This window comes from Syngnathus scovelli, chromosome 15, assembly GCF_024217435.2.
Source record: "Syngnathus scovelli strain Florida chromosome 15, RoL_Ssco_1.2, whole genome shotgun sequence".
NCBI classification, from domain to species: domain Eukaryota; kingdom Metazoa; phylum Chordata; class Actinopteri; order Syngnathiformes; family Syngnathidae; genus Syngnathus; species Syngnathus scovelli.
Window position 1 is genome coordinate 2,828,794 of NC_090861.1, and position 19,425 is coordinate 2,848,218.

General features: G+C 47.9%; 4 protein-coding genes across 6 annotated transcripts; 1 reads left to right on the forward strand and 3 right to left on the reverse strand.

The window, feature by feature from the left end:
• Window positions 1-9: 9 nt before the first annotated feature.
• tmem248 (transmembrane protein 248) lies at window positions 10-4,265 on the reverse strand. Its single transcript, XM_049741591.2, has 7 exons — window positions 3,931-4,265; window positions 3,117-3,275; window positions 2,766-3,054; window positions 2,507-2,657; window positions 2,178-2,361; window positions 1,961-2,104; window positions 10-1,828 (listed from the first exon to the last, which is right to left on the reverse strand). The coding sequence occupies exons 1-7, from the start codon at window positions 3,931-3,933 to the stop codon at window positions 1,808-1,810; spliced, it is 951 nt and encodes a 316-aa protein (XP_049597548.1). The 5' UTR covers window positions 3,934-4,265; the 3' UTR covers window positions 10-1,807.
• A 122-nt stretch (window positions 4,266-4,387) lies between these two features.
• Window positions 4,388-6,836, forward strand: LOC125981709 (dynein regulatory complex protein 1-like). The gene has a single exon (XM_049741585.2). It carries the CDS (start codon window positions 4,894-4,896, stop codon window positions 6,730-6,732), a length of 1,839 nt encoding a protein of 612 aa, XP_049597542.1. The 5' UTR covers window positions 4,388-4,893; the 3' UTR covers window positions 6,733-6,836.
• A 59-nt stretch (window positions 6,837-6,895) lies between these two features.
• On the reverse strand, window positions 6,896-12,449 carry lig3 (ligase III, DNA, ATP-dependent). Of its 2 annotated transcripts, XM_049741584.2 has the most exons (21): window positions 12,386-12,449; window positions 11,268-11,743; window positions 11,040-11,168; window positions 10,733-10,945; window positions 10,511-10,662; window positions 10,216-10,382; window positions 10,069-10,146; window positions 9,828-9,996; window positions 9,586-9,741; window positions 9,241-9,372; window positions 9,086-9,165; window positions 8,908-8,995; window positions 8,765-8,842; window positions 8,568-8,691; window positions 8,364-8,506; window positions 8,212-8,286; window positions 7,955-8,101; window positions 7,751-7,880; window positions 7,603-7,682; window positions 7,420-7,530; window positions 6,896-7,300 (listed from the first exon to the last, which is right to left on the reverse strand). In XM_049741584.2, the coding sequence occupies exons 2-21, from the start codon at window positions 11,728-11,730 to the stop codon at window positions 7,058-7,060; spliced, it is 2,958 nt and encodes a 985-aa protein (XP_049597541.1). In that variant the 5' UTR covers window positions 11,731-11,743; window positions 12,386-12,449; the 3' UTR covers window positions 6,896-7,057. The 2 variants fall into 2 exon arrangements, with proteins under 2 accessions (XP_049597541.1, XP_049597540.1); XM_049741583.2 differs by lacking the exon at window positions 12,386-12,449 and having other exon boundaries at window positions 7,603-7,685; window positions 11,268-11,730.
• rad51d (RAD51 paralog D) lies at window positions 12,429-17,205 on the reverse strand. 2 transcript variants are annotated; one of them, XM_068653072.1, is made up of 11 exons: window positions 16,811-17,205; window positions 16,673-16,734; window positions 15,820-15,938; window positions 14,379-14,460; window positions 14,126-14,260; window positions 13,746-13,844; window positions 13,585-13,675; window positions 13,425-13,495; window positions 13,199-13,360; window positions 12,978-13,097; window positions 12,429-12,449 (listed from the first exon to the last, which is right to left on the reverse strand). In XM_068653072.1, exons 1-10 carry the CDS (start codon window positions 16,890-16,892, stop codon window positions 13,002-13,004), a joined length of 999 nt encoding a protein of 332 aa, XP_068509173.1. In that variant the 5' UTR covers window positions 16,893-17,205; the 3' UTR covers window positions 12,429-12,449; window positions 12,978-13,001. The 2 variants fall into 2 exon arrangements, with proteins under 2 accessions (XP_068509173.1, XP_049597545.1); XM_049741588.2 differs by lacking the exon at window positions 12,429-12,449 and having other exon boundaries at window positions 12,793-13,097; window positions 16,811-17,204.
• Between the last annotated feature and the right edge of the window lie 2,220 nt (window positions 17,206-19,425).

Below are 19,425 nucleotides of genomic sequence, written 5' to 3' on the forward strand. Positions count from 1 at the left end.
AATTCAGTGTTTATGATAAATGATTGTCAAATGTTTATTTGAGAGAACTGCGGCAAACATCTGTTCCTTTCGCTCACTGCCGTAAAAGACAAAAATAAATTACTTTAATCATAAATACAATTATACAAAGATTTTTTTTGGGTGCAGGAATGACTAAAAATAAAATAAAAATCAAGTCAAAATGTGCAAGGGATCTACAAGGTGCGCTACGTATCCAAACAAAAGTAATTCAAATTAATAATTTAAGGTTGATATATATGAATATTTATACATGGATTTCACAAGAAAACAACGACGCAAACATCACCCGTCGAAGGTAAGGCAAGTTCATCTTTTTGCGCCCAAATCAACGCAAAGACGAAAAAAAATCCGTGAATGACAAACGGTGACGTCTTCACATTCCGCTAAAACGCTAGCATGCTAAGTATCTTGCACATGAACACTGGTCAATTGTTTTTACGAGATTTTCAAAAAAACAAGAGGAAACAAATAATAAGGCCAAAAGAAAAAGGAAGCAGTCCTTTGATATCATTTCACTTTTTCCGTCTCAATTAGTCCAACGGTACCACCCGCACATTTGTTAACGCTGACCAGGAAATAGGATAGTGACTGATAGCAATTAAGAACGAGCAAAAGTCTCCATTTTACCAGTGCTACTTGAATATAATTGCATTTTTTTTTTTTTACACTGCTCACTCACAAGTTCTAAGTGGCGTACAATTGTTAACACGGACATTTGCTGATCTTTTAAAAAGAAACAAAATTCTACACTTGTAAACATGCATGAATACAGAGCGATAATGTTTACGCTAAAAAAAAAGTGATCTCGTGAAAACTCAATTTGTTTTAAACGGCCAGCTCAGGCTATGTGGAACAAGTTTTGCACGACTCAAATGCCGGTTCACGCATTACTGACTTAACCACAGACAGGGAGGCATGCTATTCCTGGTTCACAAACAAACACGTGTTCAATTCATAAAGTTGTGTTAGTTAGCGTTGTTACTCACTGGTTCACGCCTCCGCAAATTCACATTCAGATCAAAGTTTGTTAGTTAACGTGTTACTTCCTGGTTTGTTAACAATTCTACCTTAAGCGGGGTTATGCTTTTGCCCGTGTTTCCATTCTGTGTACCAACAAAAGGCTTAACGAGAAATTGGAATTGTTTACATGCTAACCGACTCCAGAGGGATGCTAACAATTTAGCTGTGGCTCTGATGGTCAATGTTTTTTGTAGCATTATTGCTGCTGTGAAATATACTGTCAGGGCAAAAAGTGCAAACCGTCTCCCTTAGTAATTATGAACAAACACCGCCGAATTATTTTGGACCATTTTTTGTTCAAACGCTAGCAACAACTACGTAGCGTTAGCATGCTGACTAACACAATACAAATCAGTCAGCTCATTTGCATCCTATTTGGGCGGGTATTTTTTTTTATTTTATTTTTTTTGCCTTTGTAGCTTTCCCAAGTGCGTGATTCCGACAAACATGGCACGTTCTCATTTGACTTAAATGTCCTGATATGGCATCCGAGGACCCAAGAGGCAAATCAAAAGTAATCCACTCCCAAAAAAAAAAAAAGAGAGAAGGAAAGAGGTTCCTCAACGTCATATTTACACCACAGATGAGAGGCACTTGTATCTTTGGTTGGACCATCCCAACATCATTGCGAGGAGAGTTTCAAAATCATTCTCGAGAGTCCGCCTGGCAACACGGTGAGTCGTCTCTGCGTGTTTTTATTCCTTTTTACATTTTTTTTCTTTTAAAGGTTTTATTATGTTACCTTTACGGATCCCGTGGTACACATTTAGCCTTCTGACAGCGCCACCTAAAAGACAAGAACACAAGTTTGAGTCCACAAAGTTTTCTTTCTCCAAAAACAAAAAAGAGCAATAATAAATAAAACGAGTTAAAAAGCGTGGGGACGTACATGGACATCAAAATTGCTTTCGAAGCCTACCTTCTCGGGAAAGAAATTGGGGTTGCTTTGCCGTAGTTTTACTGGTCTGCCCTTGATGACGGCGTAGCAGAACATGGTGATGACCATGACGAACAGAAAGTAGCTGGTGTGCATCAGGTGCAGGTTGATGAGGGAGCGATCATCCTGGTAAAAAAAAAAAATTCCTTGCTTAACATCGGCGACCATGGTCAAGCGTCTTAATCTCCCGGCGACTCACATCGGGCACGATGACGGTGAGCTTGGGGTTGAGGGCGTGGTACACCTTGCCCACGGCGCCCTTGTAGCACCAGAAGGGGTTGTATTCCTGGCTGTACTTGGTGTCCGAGTCCCGCACGGTGGTGAACACCTTGTACCAAGACGTGGCATTGGTGTACGTCTCCGGCGTGCAGTGTGGCGGAGTCCTGAAAAAAGGAGAGGGGGGGTTGGGGATCAAATTTCATTGGATAACAGAAAATACAGCTAATGCTAATGCTAATACTAGCCTGGAAACCTTACTCCACTCACTTTTCACCTATATGTGTTTTTTTTTCTGATGGGGCAACTCACACTGTGACTGGAAAGATGTTGCTGACCGCCGTGATGGTCATGCAGGTACTGAACACCACCTGCTCGCAGTGACCGTGCAGAAGGCAATCATCTGCGTTCCAGGACACGGGCAGCGTGAACGTGATATTGATCTCTTCGTGCGATTCGCGGCCTGAAAAGCCAGTAAATAGTCAATTTATATAGGCCATTACTCCACAAAGCCAAAATGGGTGTCATGAGAGAGGGGGGAAAAGAAAAAAAAAAAAAAAGACTCCCTCACCAGTTAGGCCAACCTGCTGTCCCAGGACGGTAGCGTACAGGTGGGTGATGTTCCGCGAGTAGCCGCCGAAGGGCCGCTGTGGGTTGAGGGTGAGCGTGATGGGCACTGAGATGTTGATGTAGCCCGAGTCCTCGGAGAGCAGTGATGACGGTGTGCTGGGCCGCGCCTGCCCGCTAGTCGCCGCCAGGCTCTCGGGCGTGGTGGACTCGTTGAGACCGTGCTTGATGGTCTCATTCTCCGACACGCAGAAGTCTACCTCATTATAGCGCAGTAGGAACGTGTTCCAGTCCTGAGGAATAACAATAGAGACTCAGAAAAAATAGGCTTCATGACACACAGAAAGGGACCTACCTCAGTCAACTCTGGAGACTTGATCTCCTTGATCTTGAAGAAGTAGCCGATGGTGAGGAATGCAATGGCCACGGCGCTGACACTGATCATAAAGATGACCAGTGGCGGGCGGTTGTTGATGGAGCTTCTGAGGTTCTCCAGAGGGTTCAACAGGTACACCTGTGCAACAAACACAATGGTTGCGTTAACAACGCATTGTTCAAGTTGGTCTTCTAATCAAACTGTTTTAAAGGTCTTGCGTTAACTAATCAGTGTAAAACATGATAACTACCCTGACTTCATGGCTGACTGCAGCCTTCTGCACACAGACGTGACTAACCTTAACCGTTTCTAAAACAAATCCACGTGTTTCAAGCTTAAAGCATCAAAATGTTGCATAGTTCCCACGGCCAGGAAAGAGTCGTTCATGACTCAATACGTGTATTTCCAAGTAGTTTTCAATACTTAATACGTGCATTTTCAACTAGTTTCAATACTTTAAACAGGTTAATAGCAATTTTTTTTAGAGACGACATAGGAAAACACTATTTTTTTCAAGTGTGAATTCGAGAAAAACGAAACCACACTTCAGTTTTGCACAACCGCTTCTCGTTTTCTCAATACAGTACTCTTAATGGTACCTTAAACAAGTAAACAGGCGGAATTGTTTTCAAATAAGCAAATACACCGTTTCGTGCAATGTCTGTTGTGTTTGTTTGGAGTTGAAAAGCACATTACTCACTAACGATAGACTCTGTCCTGCCCGGCGTAAACCGCCCTAAAAACTCCCATTTCAATTATAAAACAGTCTTGGGTTATATTAATCCACACTTACCATTTTCTCCGGCGGGGGCTGCTGACGGGGAGCTCCGCTTAATCACTCGCAACCGAAAAGCAACTGTTTAGCCTAGCCTAGCCTAGCCTAGCTTCGATGCTAGTCAGCCCTCCCGCCCGCTGCCGGCGCCGCCGAGCTTAGTCGTTGGCCTCACCGGGGAAAAGCTACTCGCCCCGGGTTAGAACGCTGTAAAACAACCGGTGTAGGGCGACGAATCCAACAGCACCACGTTCCATTCTTGTTGTCGAGTGTCTGTTCATCCGTAGTTTACGTCCGCGAAGGCATAGCTGAGAGTGCCGAGTGCTCCGCCCATCCGCAGTGCGCGTCTCTCAAATTGAGCGCTCTGACGTCACGAGTCAGGCCACACAATTTTGGAACTGTCAGTTGGTAAACAAAAAAAAAAAAAAAAAATATATATACATTTCTCCGTCTAAATTGACAACAAAGTGGTTCGTTAAGCTTTGGAAAATGTCTATCAGAGTTACTTTGTGACGTCTGTTTTGTGCTTTGCTACGCCGGTGCGTTCACTGCACGTCGTAAATCAAAGACGTTCGAATGAGTTAACCTTGTCCAAAATGGTGGAGGAAAGTAGAGTTCCTCAAAATATATAAACAATAAACAACTAAAGACTAATTTAACATTTACTTGTCCTACTCTGGTTAAGCTAAAGGCAAAAAAATTCCTTCACAATTTGTATTGTTCACAATATTCAATAAAAATCCGACCTTTGAACTCCAAATGCAAATAAATAAAATTCAGTCCTTTGCTCACATTAGAAAAAAAACAAAAGTCCTTGGTTCATAAAAAGTATATACAAATCCTACTGTCGTTTATAAAAATGATGTGATGACATCACCCAACCTCAGACTGTGATGCAATCGCACATCATCTAATCACTGAGGAATGATGCACTTTCGATTTTAGTTGTTGTCCGACCAGACCGGAAGTTGGCCATCGTTTCAGATGCAGAGCCAGGAAAGTGGTGTGACCAGGCCCGAGAGCCATGAGGACCCCCAAGCGGCGGCGGCCGGGGAACCCATGACGGCCCAGCGAGTCATCCGCCTGCATCGCGAGCTGCTCGCTTTCTTCAACGACCTGCAGACGGCGGCCGACGCCAAGCAGTCACTGCGGCAGACCAAGTTTGAGGAGGCCCTGCGGCTGCGTATGGAGCGCCTGGATGGCTCCAGGGAGTTCAGCACGAAAAAGTTGCAGGAGATCAGGGACGGCTGGGCTCAGTCCACCACCAAGACCACGCTGCCGGACCTCCTGGACTCCCTGAACACTCAGCGCACGCTGTGCTCGGAGATGTTGGACCACAAGATGGAGCTCATCGGCGAGCTGCAGAAGAACTGGGTGGACGGCGACGAGCGCCACTCCATCGACCTCCGCAAGCAGAAGGAGGCCCTGGACTTGATGATTGAGCGCATGGACAAGGTGAGGCACATGACCATGGCCAACAAGGAGCTGGCGCACATCCAGAGCCCGCATGACATCTTCTTGACGCAAAGCCTGCTGGAGTGGGAGGGCTTCCAGACGGAGCTGCGGGCTCGGCGCAAGGAATGGCTGACCCAGAGGAAGCTGGCCATGGAGGAGTACGAGAACGCCATGCCGTTGCTGGAGCTAGCGCAGGAGCAGTGCAACACGGCCAAGCGCTCCATCGACATGAAGCTGATGGAGCTGGAGCGGGAGCAGGAGGAGATTAAGGGCAAGCGCAACGTGCTGGATGCCCGCAAGCTGAGCTGCGACGAGAAGCCCGAGGTCATCTACCTGCTGCGCAAACGCGTCAACACGCTCAAGGTGCAGCTGAGCGACATCATGAAGATGATCCAGATGGAGGAAGAGAGCTTCCAACGGCGCGAGCAGCATCTGCTGGATGACATTCGTCACAGCATGGCACAGCACAAGCGCATCCAGAAGAAGATCAAGCACTTCGCCCTGTTTGACGCGCAGACCTTTGTGAAGATGTCCAACATGCTGGTGGCCGAGGTGAAGCTGCTGGCCGAGAGCGCGCTGGCGACCGACTCGCACCTCTGCGCCCACCTGGGCCTGACGTGGGAGCGGCCTACCGCCGTCATCGAGCGCCGCTACCCCATCCAGCCGCAGGACCGCTTCGAGATGGTGGCGCAGGTGTACGCCGAGAGCGTGGCCGAGGTGGACGCCAAGACCATGACGGCGCTGCTGGAGCTCCTGTCCGACGAGCTGGGCTTCCTGATGGAGAACAGCGAGCATCTCGGCTTCCTGCGCAACGAGCGCCGCACGGCCGAGAAGCTCCTGGGCCTGCTCAACGCTTTCGACTTCTACGACGACGATCTCAACAGGCTGGCGGCCTTCCTGCTCAAGTATGAAGAGCAGCACCGAGAGCGGGGTGAACAAAAGGACGGCGAGCCGGATGACGGTGACCCGGAAGGCAGTGACCCGGACAGCGGCGACCCGAACAACGGCGACGCCCCCGTACATCTCATCCATCCTAACAACGTCCTACCCGCGTTCTTGAGCTTCGTCAGCTACCGTGTGCACTGCATGAAGAATTCAGCTCTTCGCCATTATCTGGACTGGGACGGTGATGCAGATCAAGCCTTCTGGGACAGTATGGCCAACATCATCCCGGAGGAGAAGCTCAGAATCTGGGACGCCGCCGAGATCGCCTTGACCAAGTACCTGGCCGTCCTGGAGGAGAACTCAGAAATATTTCACAAGAACGTCACACTGGAGGAGGAAAATAGAGAGCTGCGCAGGCAGCTGGCATGCGAGACTGACGGAAGTGCTTTTCTGCTCAAGGACTTCCTGGAAAAGGACGCTTAAGATCCAAGGACCCACTGCTGGAGCCCCACGACAACCAAGATAATAAAAAAGTGCAAGAACAAATCGATTTCCATGTGTCATTTCAAAACCCTCATGATCTTCTGACTACTTTTTCTCATAAATTGAAATTCTCACATACAAGTCATGAAGTACTTCAAACTCATTGCTGAGATTTTTTTTTCTTATTTCATCATATTGACATTTTATTTTAAAAAGCACACCATTGCTTCCCACTTGCTCATCATGATTTTTGTTACAAATGAGTGTACGCGCCTGGCAGTCTCCGTCAGGCTTGAAGTAAGGACAGAACAATTTTTTTTTGGAGCTAGCAGGGGGCAACCACGCGCCTCTTGCGGATGCACTCCCAGATCCAGCCGGCCGTCACCCGCTGGGCGCGACTGTCGCCGTCGCCGTGCTGATCGTCGGCCAGCGTGTGGGTGGCGGAGGGGGCGTCGTAGTCGTCCACCAGGTCGCCGTCGTACGCCACGAAGTAGCGTCGCAGCTTGGCAAAGTCGTCCACGCTGGACGGCAGGAAGAGCTTGACGCCACTGAAGATGTCCAGAAGTGTCTACAAAAAAAAAAAAAAAAAAAAAAAAGAGGTGACACTCAGGTCAGATTCCACTTTAAAAATATATATTATATTATATTATATTATATTATATTATATTATATTATATTATACCATACCTTGTCATTGTTGGAGTCCAGCATCTGCGGGGGAGGAGGAGGAGGCGGCGTGGACGTCGCCTTTGCTGCTTTGGCGTGCCCGTTGCTCTGCACAGTTTGGCTCTTCCTCGGCTGCAAATCCAAAAAGTTGAAGTCAACGTGGGGTTGTTTTGTTTTTTAGCAAAGCACGACAGGCAGGCATACCTTTTTGGGGGCGGGTGTCTTGACGGCGGGGGAGCCCGGCTCAGATTTCACCGCCTTGCGTTTGGCTGGTGTGCTGTTATCTGCTTACAAAGACATTTTTTGTCTCAAAACTGGATGAAGTCACAAGTCCCCCCCCCCGACGACTCACTTGTCTTCTTGGACGGGCCGCTTTCCGGCGCAGGTGAATTGCTGCCGCTATCTCCTCCCGACTCGCCCTTGTCTTGGCTGGACGATGTCACTTGAAAGTCAGAGTTCTCTTTGGAGACGCGATACAGCTCCTGGCGGAACAGACGGCAGAAGGACCCGTGTCAAACGTCAGCACCACCTAGAAGTCGAAGCGGCCGCGACGTACTTTGAGCTGCGGCAGGTTGGTGGCGCTCTTCCAATCTTTGTCGTCGCGGACGCGCGTCATGCGGGGGAAGCGGATGGAGATGCCGTCGGCCGTGTGCATCTCCGACTTGGAGAACTCGGCGCCCGTGATCTCCCACACGGGCGCGTCCTGGGCCGCCACAACACACTTTGATTTGTATCCTTCCATTTTTTGACTGTTTTGCTTTTGAATTTACTTTTTTTTTGTTTCTAGCTCACTCGTTATTTAACACAACTCACCTCGGGACTGCGGATGAGGAAATCCGGGTAGTAGTTCTTGACGATTTTCAGCCAGCCGGGGATTTTGCTGGGGTCCTACGGAAACACGTTCACAGAAGAGACGAATGAAGTCCGGTCGCGCAAGAATTCCCGGCAAGCTCGTCCACACCGACCTTGCTGATTTTGACGACATCCAGTTCTTTTTGGAGCCGGGCCAACATGGCGTCATCGTAGCCGCCGGAGCACTTGGTGACCGTGCACCACTTCTTAGAGTCCGGGTCGTAGCAACCCATTAAGAAGCTGGACATGATGCCTCCTAACATGGCAACAAACACATTTGTCGGGATGGTATCATTTGATGCCGATTCCAAACGCACCGTTGGAGCCTTTCCCGTAGAAAGCGCCAAGCACCACCAGGTCAGCCGTGTCGGCCATGGCACCCTCGTTCAGGTAGTCCTTTTTCACCTTCAGCCAGTGACGCTTGCCCGGCTCGTACGAGCCCTGGGGCACACCGTGTAGCACGTACACAGTCATCATCACATCTCGCTAACACGCCGGCAAATACGAGTCTGACCTTGACGTCTTTGAGCACCAGGCCTTCCAAACCTTCTCTGATGACTCGCGTGATCATGTCGGCCAGGTCTCTCCCACGCTATCGCACGTGGTGACACATATTTAGCGTGCGGGTGAAGTCCAAGGCGGTAGGTGCGCTCTTACCGTGACGTGCTTCATTTCGGAGAAGAGGATTCGGTTGGGCACCTCCACCATGTTGTCGTGCAGGAACTTCCTGCGCTCGCACAGCGGCCTGCGGACAAAAGGGAAAATATTTCATGTGTTATTATAATCCAACCCTGAGTAGCACGACACGTTTAAAAAAAAAAAAAAATGTTTTTACCTTTCCATGAGACTTATACCATTGAAGTAGATGCAGTCAAAAACAAAGAGGCACACGTTGGCATCTTGAAAGGCGGCTTTCTGAAGGACAAAAAGAAAACACGTTGGCGACATGAACTTCTAGTTGTCGTTTGCCATATGGTTGGAGCCTCTGACCTTGTGCACCCCCAGCGTCCCAAAGGGGAGGGGCTTGCTGGTGTTAGTGTCGATGAGCAGCACCTCGGCGTCCAGAATTATACTGTGGCCACCGGGGAACGCCTGCGGGATGTAATCCTTGAAGTGGACCACCTGGTGACGACGGCAAAAAAATTAAACCTTAGGATGTATGTCCAGCAGCACCCTCTAGTGGCCAGACTGTCAAGCCTGGAGTGTTCACTGGCACATGCTGAGAGAGCAAATGTTGACAAGGCCTTGTGGGAAATGTCCCACTGTGAGTATCACTAGAGGCTGCTAATCGTACTCAGACTGATTAGTGTGCGACTGTGTGTGTGCGTGACTAACTTTGTGTGGCAGCACGGGTTTGAGGCTGCGGCTGAAGTAGCTGAAGCTGTCGCCGCTCTTGTGCACCTGCACGCGCTCGCCGTCGTACTTGATCTCCGAGTACATGCCGTTGGGGCACTTCTTCATGGCGTACTCGATGGATTTGCACGCCTCCGCCTGGGGGGGGGGGAAGAAAAAGTTTGACAAAAGGACTAGGGGCATTTAGAAAACAGAACTGCATACATCTGAGGAGCACAACTCACCAGCATGGGCTGAACGGGGGTCATGAGCGAGGCCTCCACGGTCAGCAGCTTCCTCGGCCCCGAGCCATCCGACGCATCCTGCTGGTTCTTCAGCACGCGCTCGATCACGTCGCCCAGGTTGCGGGAGGCCTTGAAGGCGTCGTAGGCGTTGGGGTCCACCGCGTCCAGTCTGCCCGCAGAAAGACAATCGTGAGGGGAAAGCCGGGCATTCTCGCCGGGCGTGAAGCCATCGGCCGCTTACACGTGCTTGGCCCCGGCGTTCATCTTCAGGTCGTGCTTGATGAGGCGGATGATGCATTTCAGGTCGTTGCTGGTACACCTGAGAACGGGGAAAGAGAGACGGTAGCGACGTGCGGCGTTGGCGCTAGCCAGCGATGCGGTGATTCACTTTTTGGCGATGTCCTCCAGCTCGGCCTGCTGCTCGTCCTCTTTGGTGAGCTGCGCCAGGCGGGTGAGCGAGGCGTCCACCTCCTGGATGGTGAGGAGGCTCTTGGGAGACGGCGGGAAGGCTTTGCTCTCATCGAAGAACATGCGTACGGTTTCCGACACGTCACCCTGTTGTGGAAACACACGAGCAAGTCTCACCAGGCAGTCTGAAGACAACTGAGGAGGTTTTTCCACATAACGGGGAGCGAATGCTGAGAACCGGGATGTGAGATCTACATTTGGACGGTTGGACAGACCTTCTCCAGATCTCGCACCATGTCGTCCTGGTTGCAGCGGAAGATGCGGCTGAAGAGTTTGACGATCTGCTTGTCGTTGAGGTTGTAGACGCTCTTCACCACGCCGGGAAGCAGCAGCTTCACCGTCAGGTACAAGTCGCCATGGAATTTATCTACATGGAGATGACACAAATTAACATGGCCGCCAAAGGGCACTGTGCCACTTTTCTCGCCGGGGTGGACCTCCGCCGGTGCCCTTGCGCAGGAACTTCTCGATGATCTGCGTCTTGCTGTTGTAGCTGTTGATTTCGGCCACCGTGGCGCACAGCTTGCGGAACTCGCGGAACAGGCAGTCCTTGTGCTGCGGGTCGCACAGCTGCGTGGCCAGAGCGCTGCCTTGGTTGGGCTTAGCGGGCGACGACAAGGGCGAGGACGAGGAGCTGCCCGCCTTTGCCGCTGTGTTGGACAAACCAGGAGAATGCTAAATGCTAATTACAACATCCCGCAGTTGGATTTCAGCAAACCAAAGTGTTAGCTTAATGTTGTGTACCGGTGAAGCCCGAGAATTTCCTTGGAGCATTGAGCGGCGCTGCGGTGGCGGCGGCAGAGGGTGACGTCAGTTTGGCCGACTTGGCCGGAGTCTTCTTCTGGGGACTCGACTTGACTTTGGACATCAGTTCTGCAAACACACACGCATCAGTGAGTGCTTCATGGAGGCAAGAGAAGCGTATCGGTTGAAGTTGAAGAACCAACGACTCCCGACAGTTATGAAGCATACCCGAGACGTGTCGATTGATGAGGTCTTTATCCTCGTCCTGCAGCTCCTCCCAGCCCTCCAGCTCGGTGATGTCCTCGATCTTCTTAGTGGTGGCGCGGGCGCGCTCCAGCTTCTCAAAGATGCACTTGACGTGGTACCACTCCTTCATCTCGCCGGCTGATTCGCTGAAGGGGTTGGGCACCACCTTGCCGATGCGAGTCACTCCCTTGGCGATCTTGTCCTTGCATTTCTTGCAGCCGGCTGTGCCGCGCTTGGCGTACTCCACCAGGAAACGCTGCTCCGCCATGGCGTCGGCCACGTGCAAGGACAGCAGGAGGCCTCCGTGATGCTTGAGAAGGCGGCGGCGAGATTCGGGAGGCGGGGCTAAGAGGCCCGAAAAGAATGTGCAGGTTGGGAAGAGGAGGGGGGCGAGGGGGCGAAAGCAGACTGTCTTCTTGGCTAGCAATATGACACACCTGTGCATCAACACTTATAACCTGAGGAAAAACAGGTTAGTTACAACAAGGCCAACAATTCATCAACAATAAATCTATTTTCAAATCAATCAATACTTTTTTTCCATCATAAATTGTTAATTGGAGCCCGAGTTACAACTTTACCTATTACCTTTTTTTATCTAGGTTATTTTGAACTTTATTGGAAATTGTTTTTGTCAAGATTTGCAGCTCAACCTTTGTTAATAAAGAAGTTCAATTTGGATTTTCTCTTTAATCTTTTTGCAAATATGGATTTGATCGGGATTTGTTTTACCTTGTAACAAACGACGAACTTTGCTTTGTTTTGCTCAAGAACGAAATTGCCTAATAAACGCCAACTCAGATTGACACTTAACCACCATTGTAATGTTTATTTTTCCTGCTCTCGTTTTGCAGTGGTAATGGTGGATTAGTGGCTAAACCAGAAAACGAATCGAAATTAATTTCAATTGAGTGGGATGTTTAAAAATTAGCAACATGAGTTTAGCTTCTTGTTAGCTAGTCGGTTAGCTTTTTAGCCACGCCGGACACGACTTTATACACGCCCCCGTTCATACAGACAAGTGGGTGTCGCTTTAACAACGAAAAAAATTGCATTGTGAATAACATTTAGGATCCAACAAATGGCGGAAACGACTGTACCTTGTCGATCCTTGGCAAAGTGTATGAGATTTAAATGGAGGATCCGTGGCATTGTTGTAGTCGCCTGCGCAGTCAAGTAAACATGTTTATGGTTTTAGTTTGGTCACTTCCGTTAGCAGAGTAAAAGTCTTCACCCAATGCGGGGTCAATTAGTATCATTTCACAAGTGATATTTGTCCATGTTATAGATGTGGTACATTTAATTTATCAAATGGTTAGAGAGACTGAAACGCGTGTCTGACTTATCCGCAATTTGTACTTTATTATGCGTGTACAAATACTTTTTCCGGTTCCGCGTGCTCGGCGACATTAGCTTGATGTTGTGATCACTTTAGGGGGCTGCTCAATGGCCCACATTTGTCAACAAACGGGTTTTTGTTCTTCAACCTTCATGGAAAAGGGACTGGTTTGGATTTTTACACATTTTATTACAATAAATTCATATCTGCAGGAAAAAAAATACATTTTCAAGAATAATGGTGAATTTGACATGATTAAAATAATATTGTGATTGTTAAATGTGAGGTGACACCAGAAAGGATTCCAGAAGGTCTCCTGACTAATGTGTCTGTATTCCAGAGTGTAAATTTACCCAGTGTCCTTTATGAGATGGTCGTTAAGAATTTGCCGCGTCCAGATTTTTCTCTCCTGAAGCGTTGCGTTCGGAGGAACTCCAACACTGAAGGTCCAACTTGGCTTGGATTAAACACGGCTGAGCAAGGTGAAGACATGATGATCATTTCTTTTTGGTTGTTTCAATGTAAGCGTGCAGCTGTCCATCCATCCATCCAGCAGGGGGCGTTATTTTCTTACCTGCCTGGAGGACTTGATGAGAGTGGCGGAGCGTAGAGAGGGCCGGCTGCCGGCTTCCGAAAGTCTCTCCAGCAGGACTCGGGTTCTTGGGATGTGACTCCACGACACGCCCAGGCCCGGCTGCACTTTGCCCTCCTCGCTCCGCGTCACGTGATTGGTCACCTGTGGATGTCGCACTCACGACTAAATGACATCCTACAACATCTAAGTGTGTGTTCCTCCTCACCAAAGCAGCTATGTTGAAATTCTTGGCCATGGTCTTGAGGGCGATGGCGACTTGGCTCATCATGTACATGCCTACACGGACAACATTTTGGATCAAGAAACGTCGATGATGTGAGGAAAAATTTTTGTGGATTAATAGATTTAGTAAACTGCGTTCTCACGTTCTTGATGCCTGCTTCCCAGCAGAGGAGCGATGACGGCCGACACCGAGTCCACAATCAGCGCCTTGACGGAGCCTCCGCTGGCGCTCACCTGCCACGGCAAATGCGACAGACAACGTTTGACGCCTGGTGGGGGATTGGCAACGGGTTTTTGCACACACCTGCCGAAGGCCGCCGGCGTCGCCGAGACGATGAAGACAGTCAAGCAGGGAGAAGATGTCGAACGCGTGATGCACGGCGATCCTCTGCAGGGCTTCCATCTGCCAGCCAAAATGACACTTGAGTTCCATGCGCGTTTTATGAGGTGTCGCTCATCTGACGCTGGCTATAAAAAGTCTACACACCCCTGTGCAAATGCCAGGTTTTTGAGAGCAATATAAAACATTTCAAAACTTTTTCTCGCCTTAATGTGACATAATGTCACTTGAAACAGGTGAATAAAAAAAAGTGCTGCTACAGCTGCCTATTTTTACTTTGCTCATTTTTTTGGGGGGTTTAGCGGAGGTGCACCGATTGTCGATCATGTTATCAATTTGGTGACCTGCTCGTCGTGGCTGCTTGTTTGGGTTTGCAGCATTTGGCGCAGGCGTCTCGCCGACAGTCCCCCCGTGGTGTCCACGAAGATCACGTTTTGCCTCAGGTGTTGCGCAACATGCGCCGCCACGCCCAAACACACCTGAAAACACCGTTTGGACACGGCAAGAAAAGACAAGGTACAAAAAAAAACAACGAGTATGTCAATGAGAACAAAACTTGTAATTTGATGTGATTTTTAAAAAATTTTTAATACTCGCCTGAGTTTTGCCACTTGCTGGCCCACCTGCCAGCTCCGTAATCTCACCCGTGTACACGCCAGAATCCAGCAGCGTGTCCAGGCTGACAACAAACAAGACAATGACGTGACCAGGAGCAAATTCTTCAAACTGCACCTTGAAGAGCAGACGCCAAAATCAAGTGGCGTACTTAAAATGCACGAGGTATGGAGCAAATAGCCGTGATGCAGCGGCGGAAAAGACATTCCTCGCCAAGTCCCTGCGCTATTTTTGATTGATGGTCGGTGACGGATGTCTCGCTTGGCTCACGTCGCATCTACATATCTGACGCCCCCCCAAGGGATGCCCCCACACATCTCCCTGTTCAGTTCGGCATGAAGGTTAAACGCAACCCAGAGTTGCTTGTTGCACGGCGTGATTGTGACGAGTGTGACCAAATATCCGGCGGACGTCCCCGGAGGAAAACAAAAATGACAGTCTTTGCCGTTTCTGCATCAATTGTCCTTCAAAAAAAAAAAAAATGCTGACACTTTGACTTGTAGGCACGAAGATCCGATTAAAATATGATCATACTGGACTTTCGATTTCACCGAGCTCACCATGTCCCTGACATGAATGAGGACATTGAATTTTTATGTTGAAAGAGAAAAAAAGATTTTTTAAAAAATCGTTATTGCATGATGGATCGTTAAGTCCTAACTCATGCCCTTTGCTGCTGCCCCCGTAAAGCACTAGGGGGCAGCCATGACACATCCAAGCTTCTCAAAGGGTTGCCCAGACTTTGATGTCTTGAGAAACATTGACTTGACCGTTTAAAAATAAAATCAGCAGGACGCTTTGACTTCCTCTCCGCAAAGCTTTGCCTGAGCACCTTGAAGGCTCTTTAGCCATCGCTGCTGTTTGTGTTAAAGAGGCGAGCAGGAGCCAGCGTGAACGTGGCTGCTCCATCAGACTGCCACTTTGGGGTCCAAATGGAACCAGGCCTGTCTTTAGAGGCTGCTTTTTCTCCGCCACGCGCTCAGCTACATATTCCGCTATGCGCAACGTGGCTCCATGCTAATTCAATTTTGTGAAGCACGTCAGCGCGACTCGGGCTGGGGTTGATTGATTGAAGAGATGTGCCGTGGAATCTGGTTACAAAATAAATCTTATGACTGGTTTGACTTTCGCGTGTCCTTCAGTTTAAACAGGGAAGGATGAAATACGCCTAAGCACAAAAAAAATAAATAAAGTTGACAACAGTGGCAGGTTTAAATCCAAACGGCTGACTCTGCTGTTCAATTTCGGGCATGGGTCCTTGAGACATTTTCGTTCATCCATGTCCACCCAATTTTGTATCACTGGCGTCAGGTACTACATTTGTCTAACTCTCAAAAGCTGAACTTCTCACCCATAAAAATTGTTCTGATAGTATTTGATGAAGATAAACGGATGCAATACTTTGCCCATACTCAGCGCTCACTCTGGGTTTCCTGTGGAGAGGATGGCGGTGGAGCTGAGCACCTCGTCGTAGAGGTCGGCACCGGAAACGGGGAAGGCGGCGTGCTGGGCCAGCAGCACCCTACGAATGGCGATCAGAGCCTGCCAGACAACAAAAAAATGACATTTCACCTTGCAGCCAAAGAACCTGGTGTTTAATTGGTTGCCCGACACCTTAGGTGGGAACTCCCCAGGTGTCCGTGTCTGCGCTTAGAACATGAATAAAATGTTTCTTCTTCTGTGGTGGCTTCGATTAATTGGTCATCAGAATGAACAAAGAATCAGCCATAACTCCTAATTTGAATATGATCGATTTTTCAACCCTTAGCATCTCGAGGCAGTCCTGCATGTCATGGCGGGCCACTCGGGGTCACGAAACATCTAAACATGGAGAAAGCAGTGGCAAAGACACACACCGCAGGAGCTTTTTCTTCTGAACGAAGTCAAATGTTTGGTGGGCGACGGGGCGCCAAGCTGATGACCGCAGGAGGTGAAACGATAAATTCCAGGCTGGCCTCTCATGACCTCTGCCTGCCCACGCCAAACAAGCATGCTCTCTATGCTGGGTACTTATTTATAAAAAACAAGTTTCCTCTTGGCTGCCCAAGAGGTCAACACAGAGAATTTTTAATCTCAAGATCTCGCCTCTTTTTGTGCGTGCAAATGATGAAAAAGTGAAAGGGCTTATATATTTTCAAGGGTTCAAGCCGCTAATGAGGGTTGGTTGATAGCCTACACTATAAAATGTGCATACTTTTTCGATTTTGTTAACTAGATCTGGGACTGTTTGATCCGAATAGCCTGTCCATTGGCCTTCTAAAATGTATACAATTTACCTTATATGACGCCGAACTTTTCTGTGCGAGGTCCTCCATGTTCGACGAGACCAGATCTTCCACTGGAAACAACAAGAAGACAGAAAATGACATTTGTCGTTCAAAATCCCACTTATCGTTAGGGGGGCTCGTTCCAACCTGTTTTAACGTGAGCATCCCGCAAACGGCGCAATAAATCTTCATCCAGTCCCGGACACATCCCTTCCCGCAAGAGCACCATGCTTTCTCATTGTCCATTCACTCAATCAGGAATAAATAAAAAGCCTGAAACTCTTTTGGAGGACACAAGCGAGCTAGCGTAACTTTTGTTTTTAGCATTCTGCCGAATTTAGCTTCGAGTGGGAGACTTCACCGCCTCGTCACGTCCCTCTATCAAACTAACTTTAAAAATTGAAACATGGACAGAAGTGACCAGTTTAAACGTTGCCTTGAAGAAATTGATAACTTCTTGATAACTAACTTGAAAGCTTCTAACGAGTTAGTGGTGGTTGGAAGGAACCAATACTGCTGTGATGCATTCTGGGTAGTGTAGTTTCATCATTAGCGAGGAAAGTTACCCACAATGCATCGCGATCTTTTGCAACGATCTTAATTACGCTTATGTTACCTTAGTGCTGAAAATAGTTTGTACTGCATGTTTTAGGAATAAGTAATGGAACCAGAATGAAAAAGCATTATTCATTTTAAATGCTGTAATTATTTAGATGCATTGTAAATATTTCTCTATCTAGTCTTTCAAAGAGCTCCCTAGTTGTGTTTTGAGCAAACTTTTTCAGTGTTTTATAGCTCCCCTTTTAAAAGTTTCCACATCGCCATGGTAACCGTGGCAGTCCCAGCAGGCTGCTCGGGAGCCATCAAGCCTAAGTGCGCGAAAAGCCCGAGGCCACGTTCAAATAAACACCTTTATTGCAACAATTCCATCTCTGCGACCCAATTAGCTGTCTCATTTAAAACAAATGTCACGGCTGATAAAAAAGAAAAGATAGAAAAGTGGGAGGGAGGGAACAGGAAGTGCTGAAAATGCTGCACTTCCTGCCGCAACGGAAACCTCATCTATAACAATATTTTTTTTTTCAATTTAATACGTACGCTAGATTTCATTTTACATAGAAAATGGGTCATTGTTATTTTTCAGAAATAAGATAAGCAAAAACTAGGCTGAGCTAAAAAAAACAAAATACACCCTTTTAATGCTTCTTTAACTGCCATCTAGTGGTCTACATTGGAATTACGCCCAAACTAAACGGGAGGCAGTCGACAATTGTTAAAAAAAAATAAAAATGCGACAGCAAAGCTACATTTATTGGAACGGATCACGGGCACGACTGACTGTGAAAGAAATATACTCCCGCTATCTAAATAAAATCTAAAAACATTTTTCTCTCCATCTACGTAGCTGCTCATGTTGGACTACACTTTTCAGTTTATTTGCTTCCCTTTTTCTTCACGTTTCCTCCCGCAGGCCCGCCGAGCGGGTGTGATGAAGTCGGTGGGACATGTTGGCTGGAGGTTATCAGGCTTCCGCAGATGCTCGCGCTGGCGTGACGACTCCAGCTGAGGCCGTAAAACCTCTTGTCCCGTGTGCCCAGTGGACACCTCTTCCTGTCCTCAGCGTGCGCTGCCATACTGACTGGAGACCCATCACGGAAAATATACAGCCCGATTGCTGCAAATGGTGGCCATATTGCGCACGAGGGGCGTCGTTTATTTACTCAAGTGCGGGTGAGGGCCAAGCCGTTTTGTATTGTTCCTCAGTTTATGTCGAGGATCGGTTTAAAAAGGAGCAAAAATGAGCTCATTGCGAACAAATCATGCAAAACATAAGTGCTACATTAGAAACCTTGAAGCAATGGATATCTGAACACAAACGGTGCAGCAGGACATATAGACAGATAACACACCGGCGTATTTTCTTCATCCTCCGCAAAGAACGCTAGTTGGGCACCTGCGGTTTCGCCTATTAATAGATTTTATTTTCAAAACAGGGCACTCAACGTATTCAGGAAGTTTGTCGAGAACTGGAAGTCTGTCCGAACTTTCAAATGAATAATTGCTGAACCGTGCCCCCTTAGCCCTTATAGGACAGGACATGTTGACAAATGTGTGCCGCTTTCTATAAAAAAAGGGCCCTGGCGTTCATAAAACATGCATGATAACTGGACTGCGCCATGTCGCTGTCTCCTGGCACAGGGCTAACGCTTTGAAAAAGCTTGGAAGTCATACTTTCATTTTCTTTATCCAGGAGTCTTTTTTTAACACAGCACGCACGGAGCAAAGATAAATAAAAAGGCCTTGAAAGTGTAATCATCAGGATAGAGAGGGAGGCTATGCTTCCATTGATCAGGGTTCAAACAGGTAAAACTTGACAAAGGTGCCTTTAAAGTGCAGCCCGACTGGCCCTGCGCGATGAATAATGGCTCACTTGTCCTTGGCTGCAAAACTGCAAACCCAAATAAAACAAGTGAGTAGAAAACAAGAAAAAAAAAAAATCACCTTCCCTGTTAGTTCCACTGAGATGAGAAATAAAACACAAGGTGCTCGCTGAGTTGAAAGATGTTATTACAGACTCAAAGGAGCAGTTTGAGGAATAAAAGAAATATTTGCTGCTTAAGAATCACGTTGATTGAATAACAGCTTGGAGAATTGTTGCTGTTGCCGTGACAACGCCAAACACCTATTTGAAGGGTCTATCATAATAGTAATAATACTAATGGGAGGGAGGCCTCATTATTTTGAAAATTGATTGGGCCACC

Coding starts and splice junctions, on each gene's coding strand:
- tmem248 (XM_049741591.2), bottom strand. Junction 2,105..2,177: donor TCACCGTCATCGTGCCCGAT/GTGAGTCGCCGG, acceptor TTTTTTTACCAG/GATGATCGCTCCCTCATCAA. Junction 1,829..1,960: donor CCAATTTCTTTCCCGAGAAG/GTAGGCTTCGAA, acceptor CTTGTCTTTTAG/GTGGCGCTGTCAGAAGGCTA.
- LOC125981709 (XM_049741585.2), top strand. CDS start 4,894: ATGCAGAGCCAGGAAAGTGGTGTGACCAGGCCCGAGAGCCATGAGGAC.
- lig3 (XM_049741583.2), bottom strand. CDS start 11,730: ATGCACAGGTGTGTCATATTGCTAGCCAAGAAGACAGTCTGCTTTCGC. Junction 8,692..8,764: donor TGGTGCTCAAAGACGTCAAG/GTCAGACTCGTA, acceptor GGTGTGCCCCAG/GGCTCGTACGAGCCGGGCAA. Junction 7,301..7,419: donor TGGACTCCAACAATGACAAG/GTATGGTATAAT, acceptor TTTTTTTTGTAG/ACACTTCTGGACATCTTCAG.
- rad51d (XM_068653072.1), bottom strand. CDS start 16,892: ATGGTGCTCTTGCGGGAAGGGATGTGTCCGGGACTGGATGAAGATTTA. Junction 16,735..16,810: donor GGATGCTCACGTTAAAACAG/GTTGGAACGAGC, acceptor TGTTGTTTCCAG/TGGAAGATCTGGTCTCGTCG. Junction 13,098..13,198: donor TCATCAAGTCCTCCAGGCAG/GTAAGAAAATAA, acceptor CACCTTGCTCAG/CCGTGTTTAATCCAAGCCAA.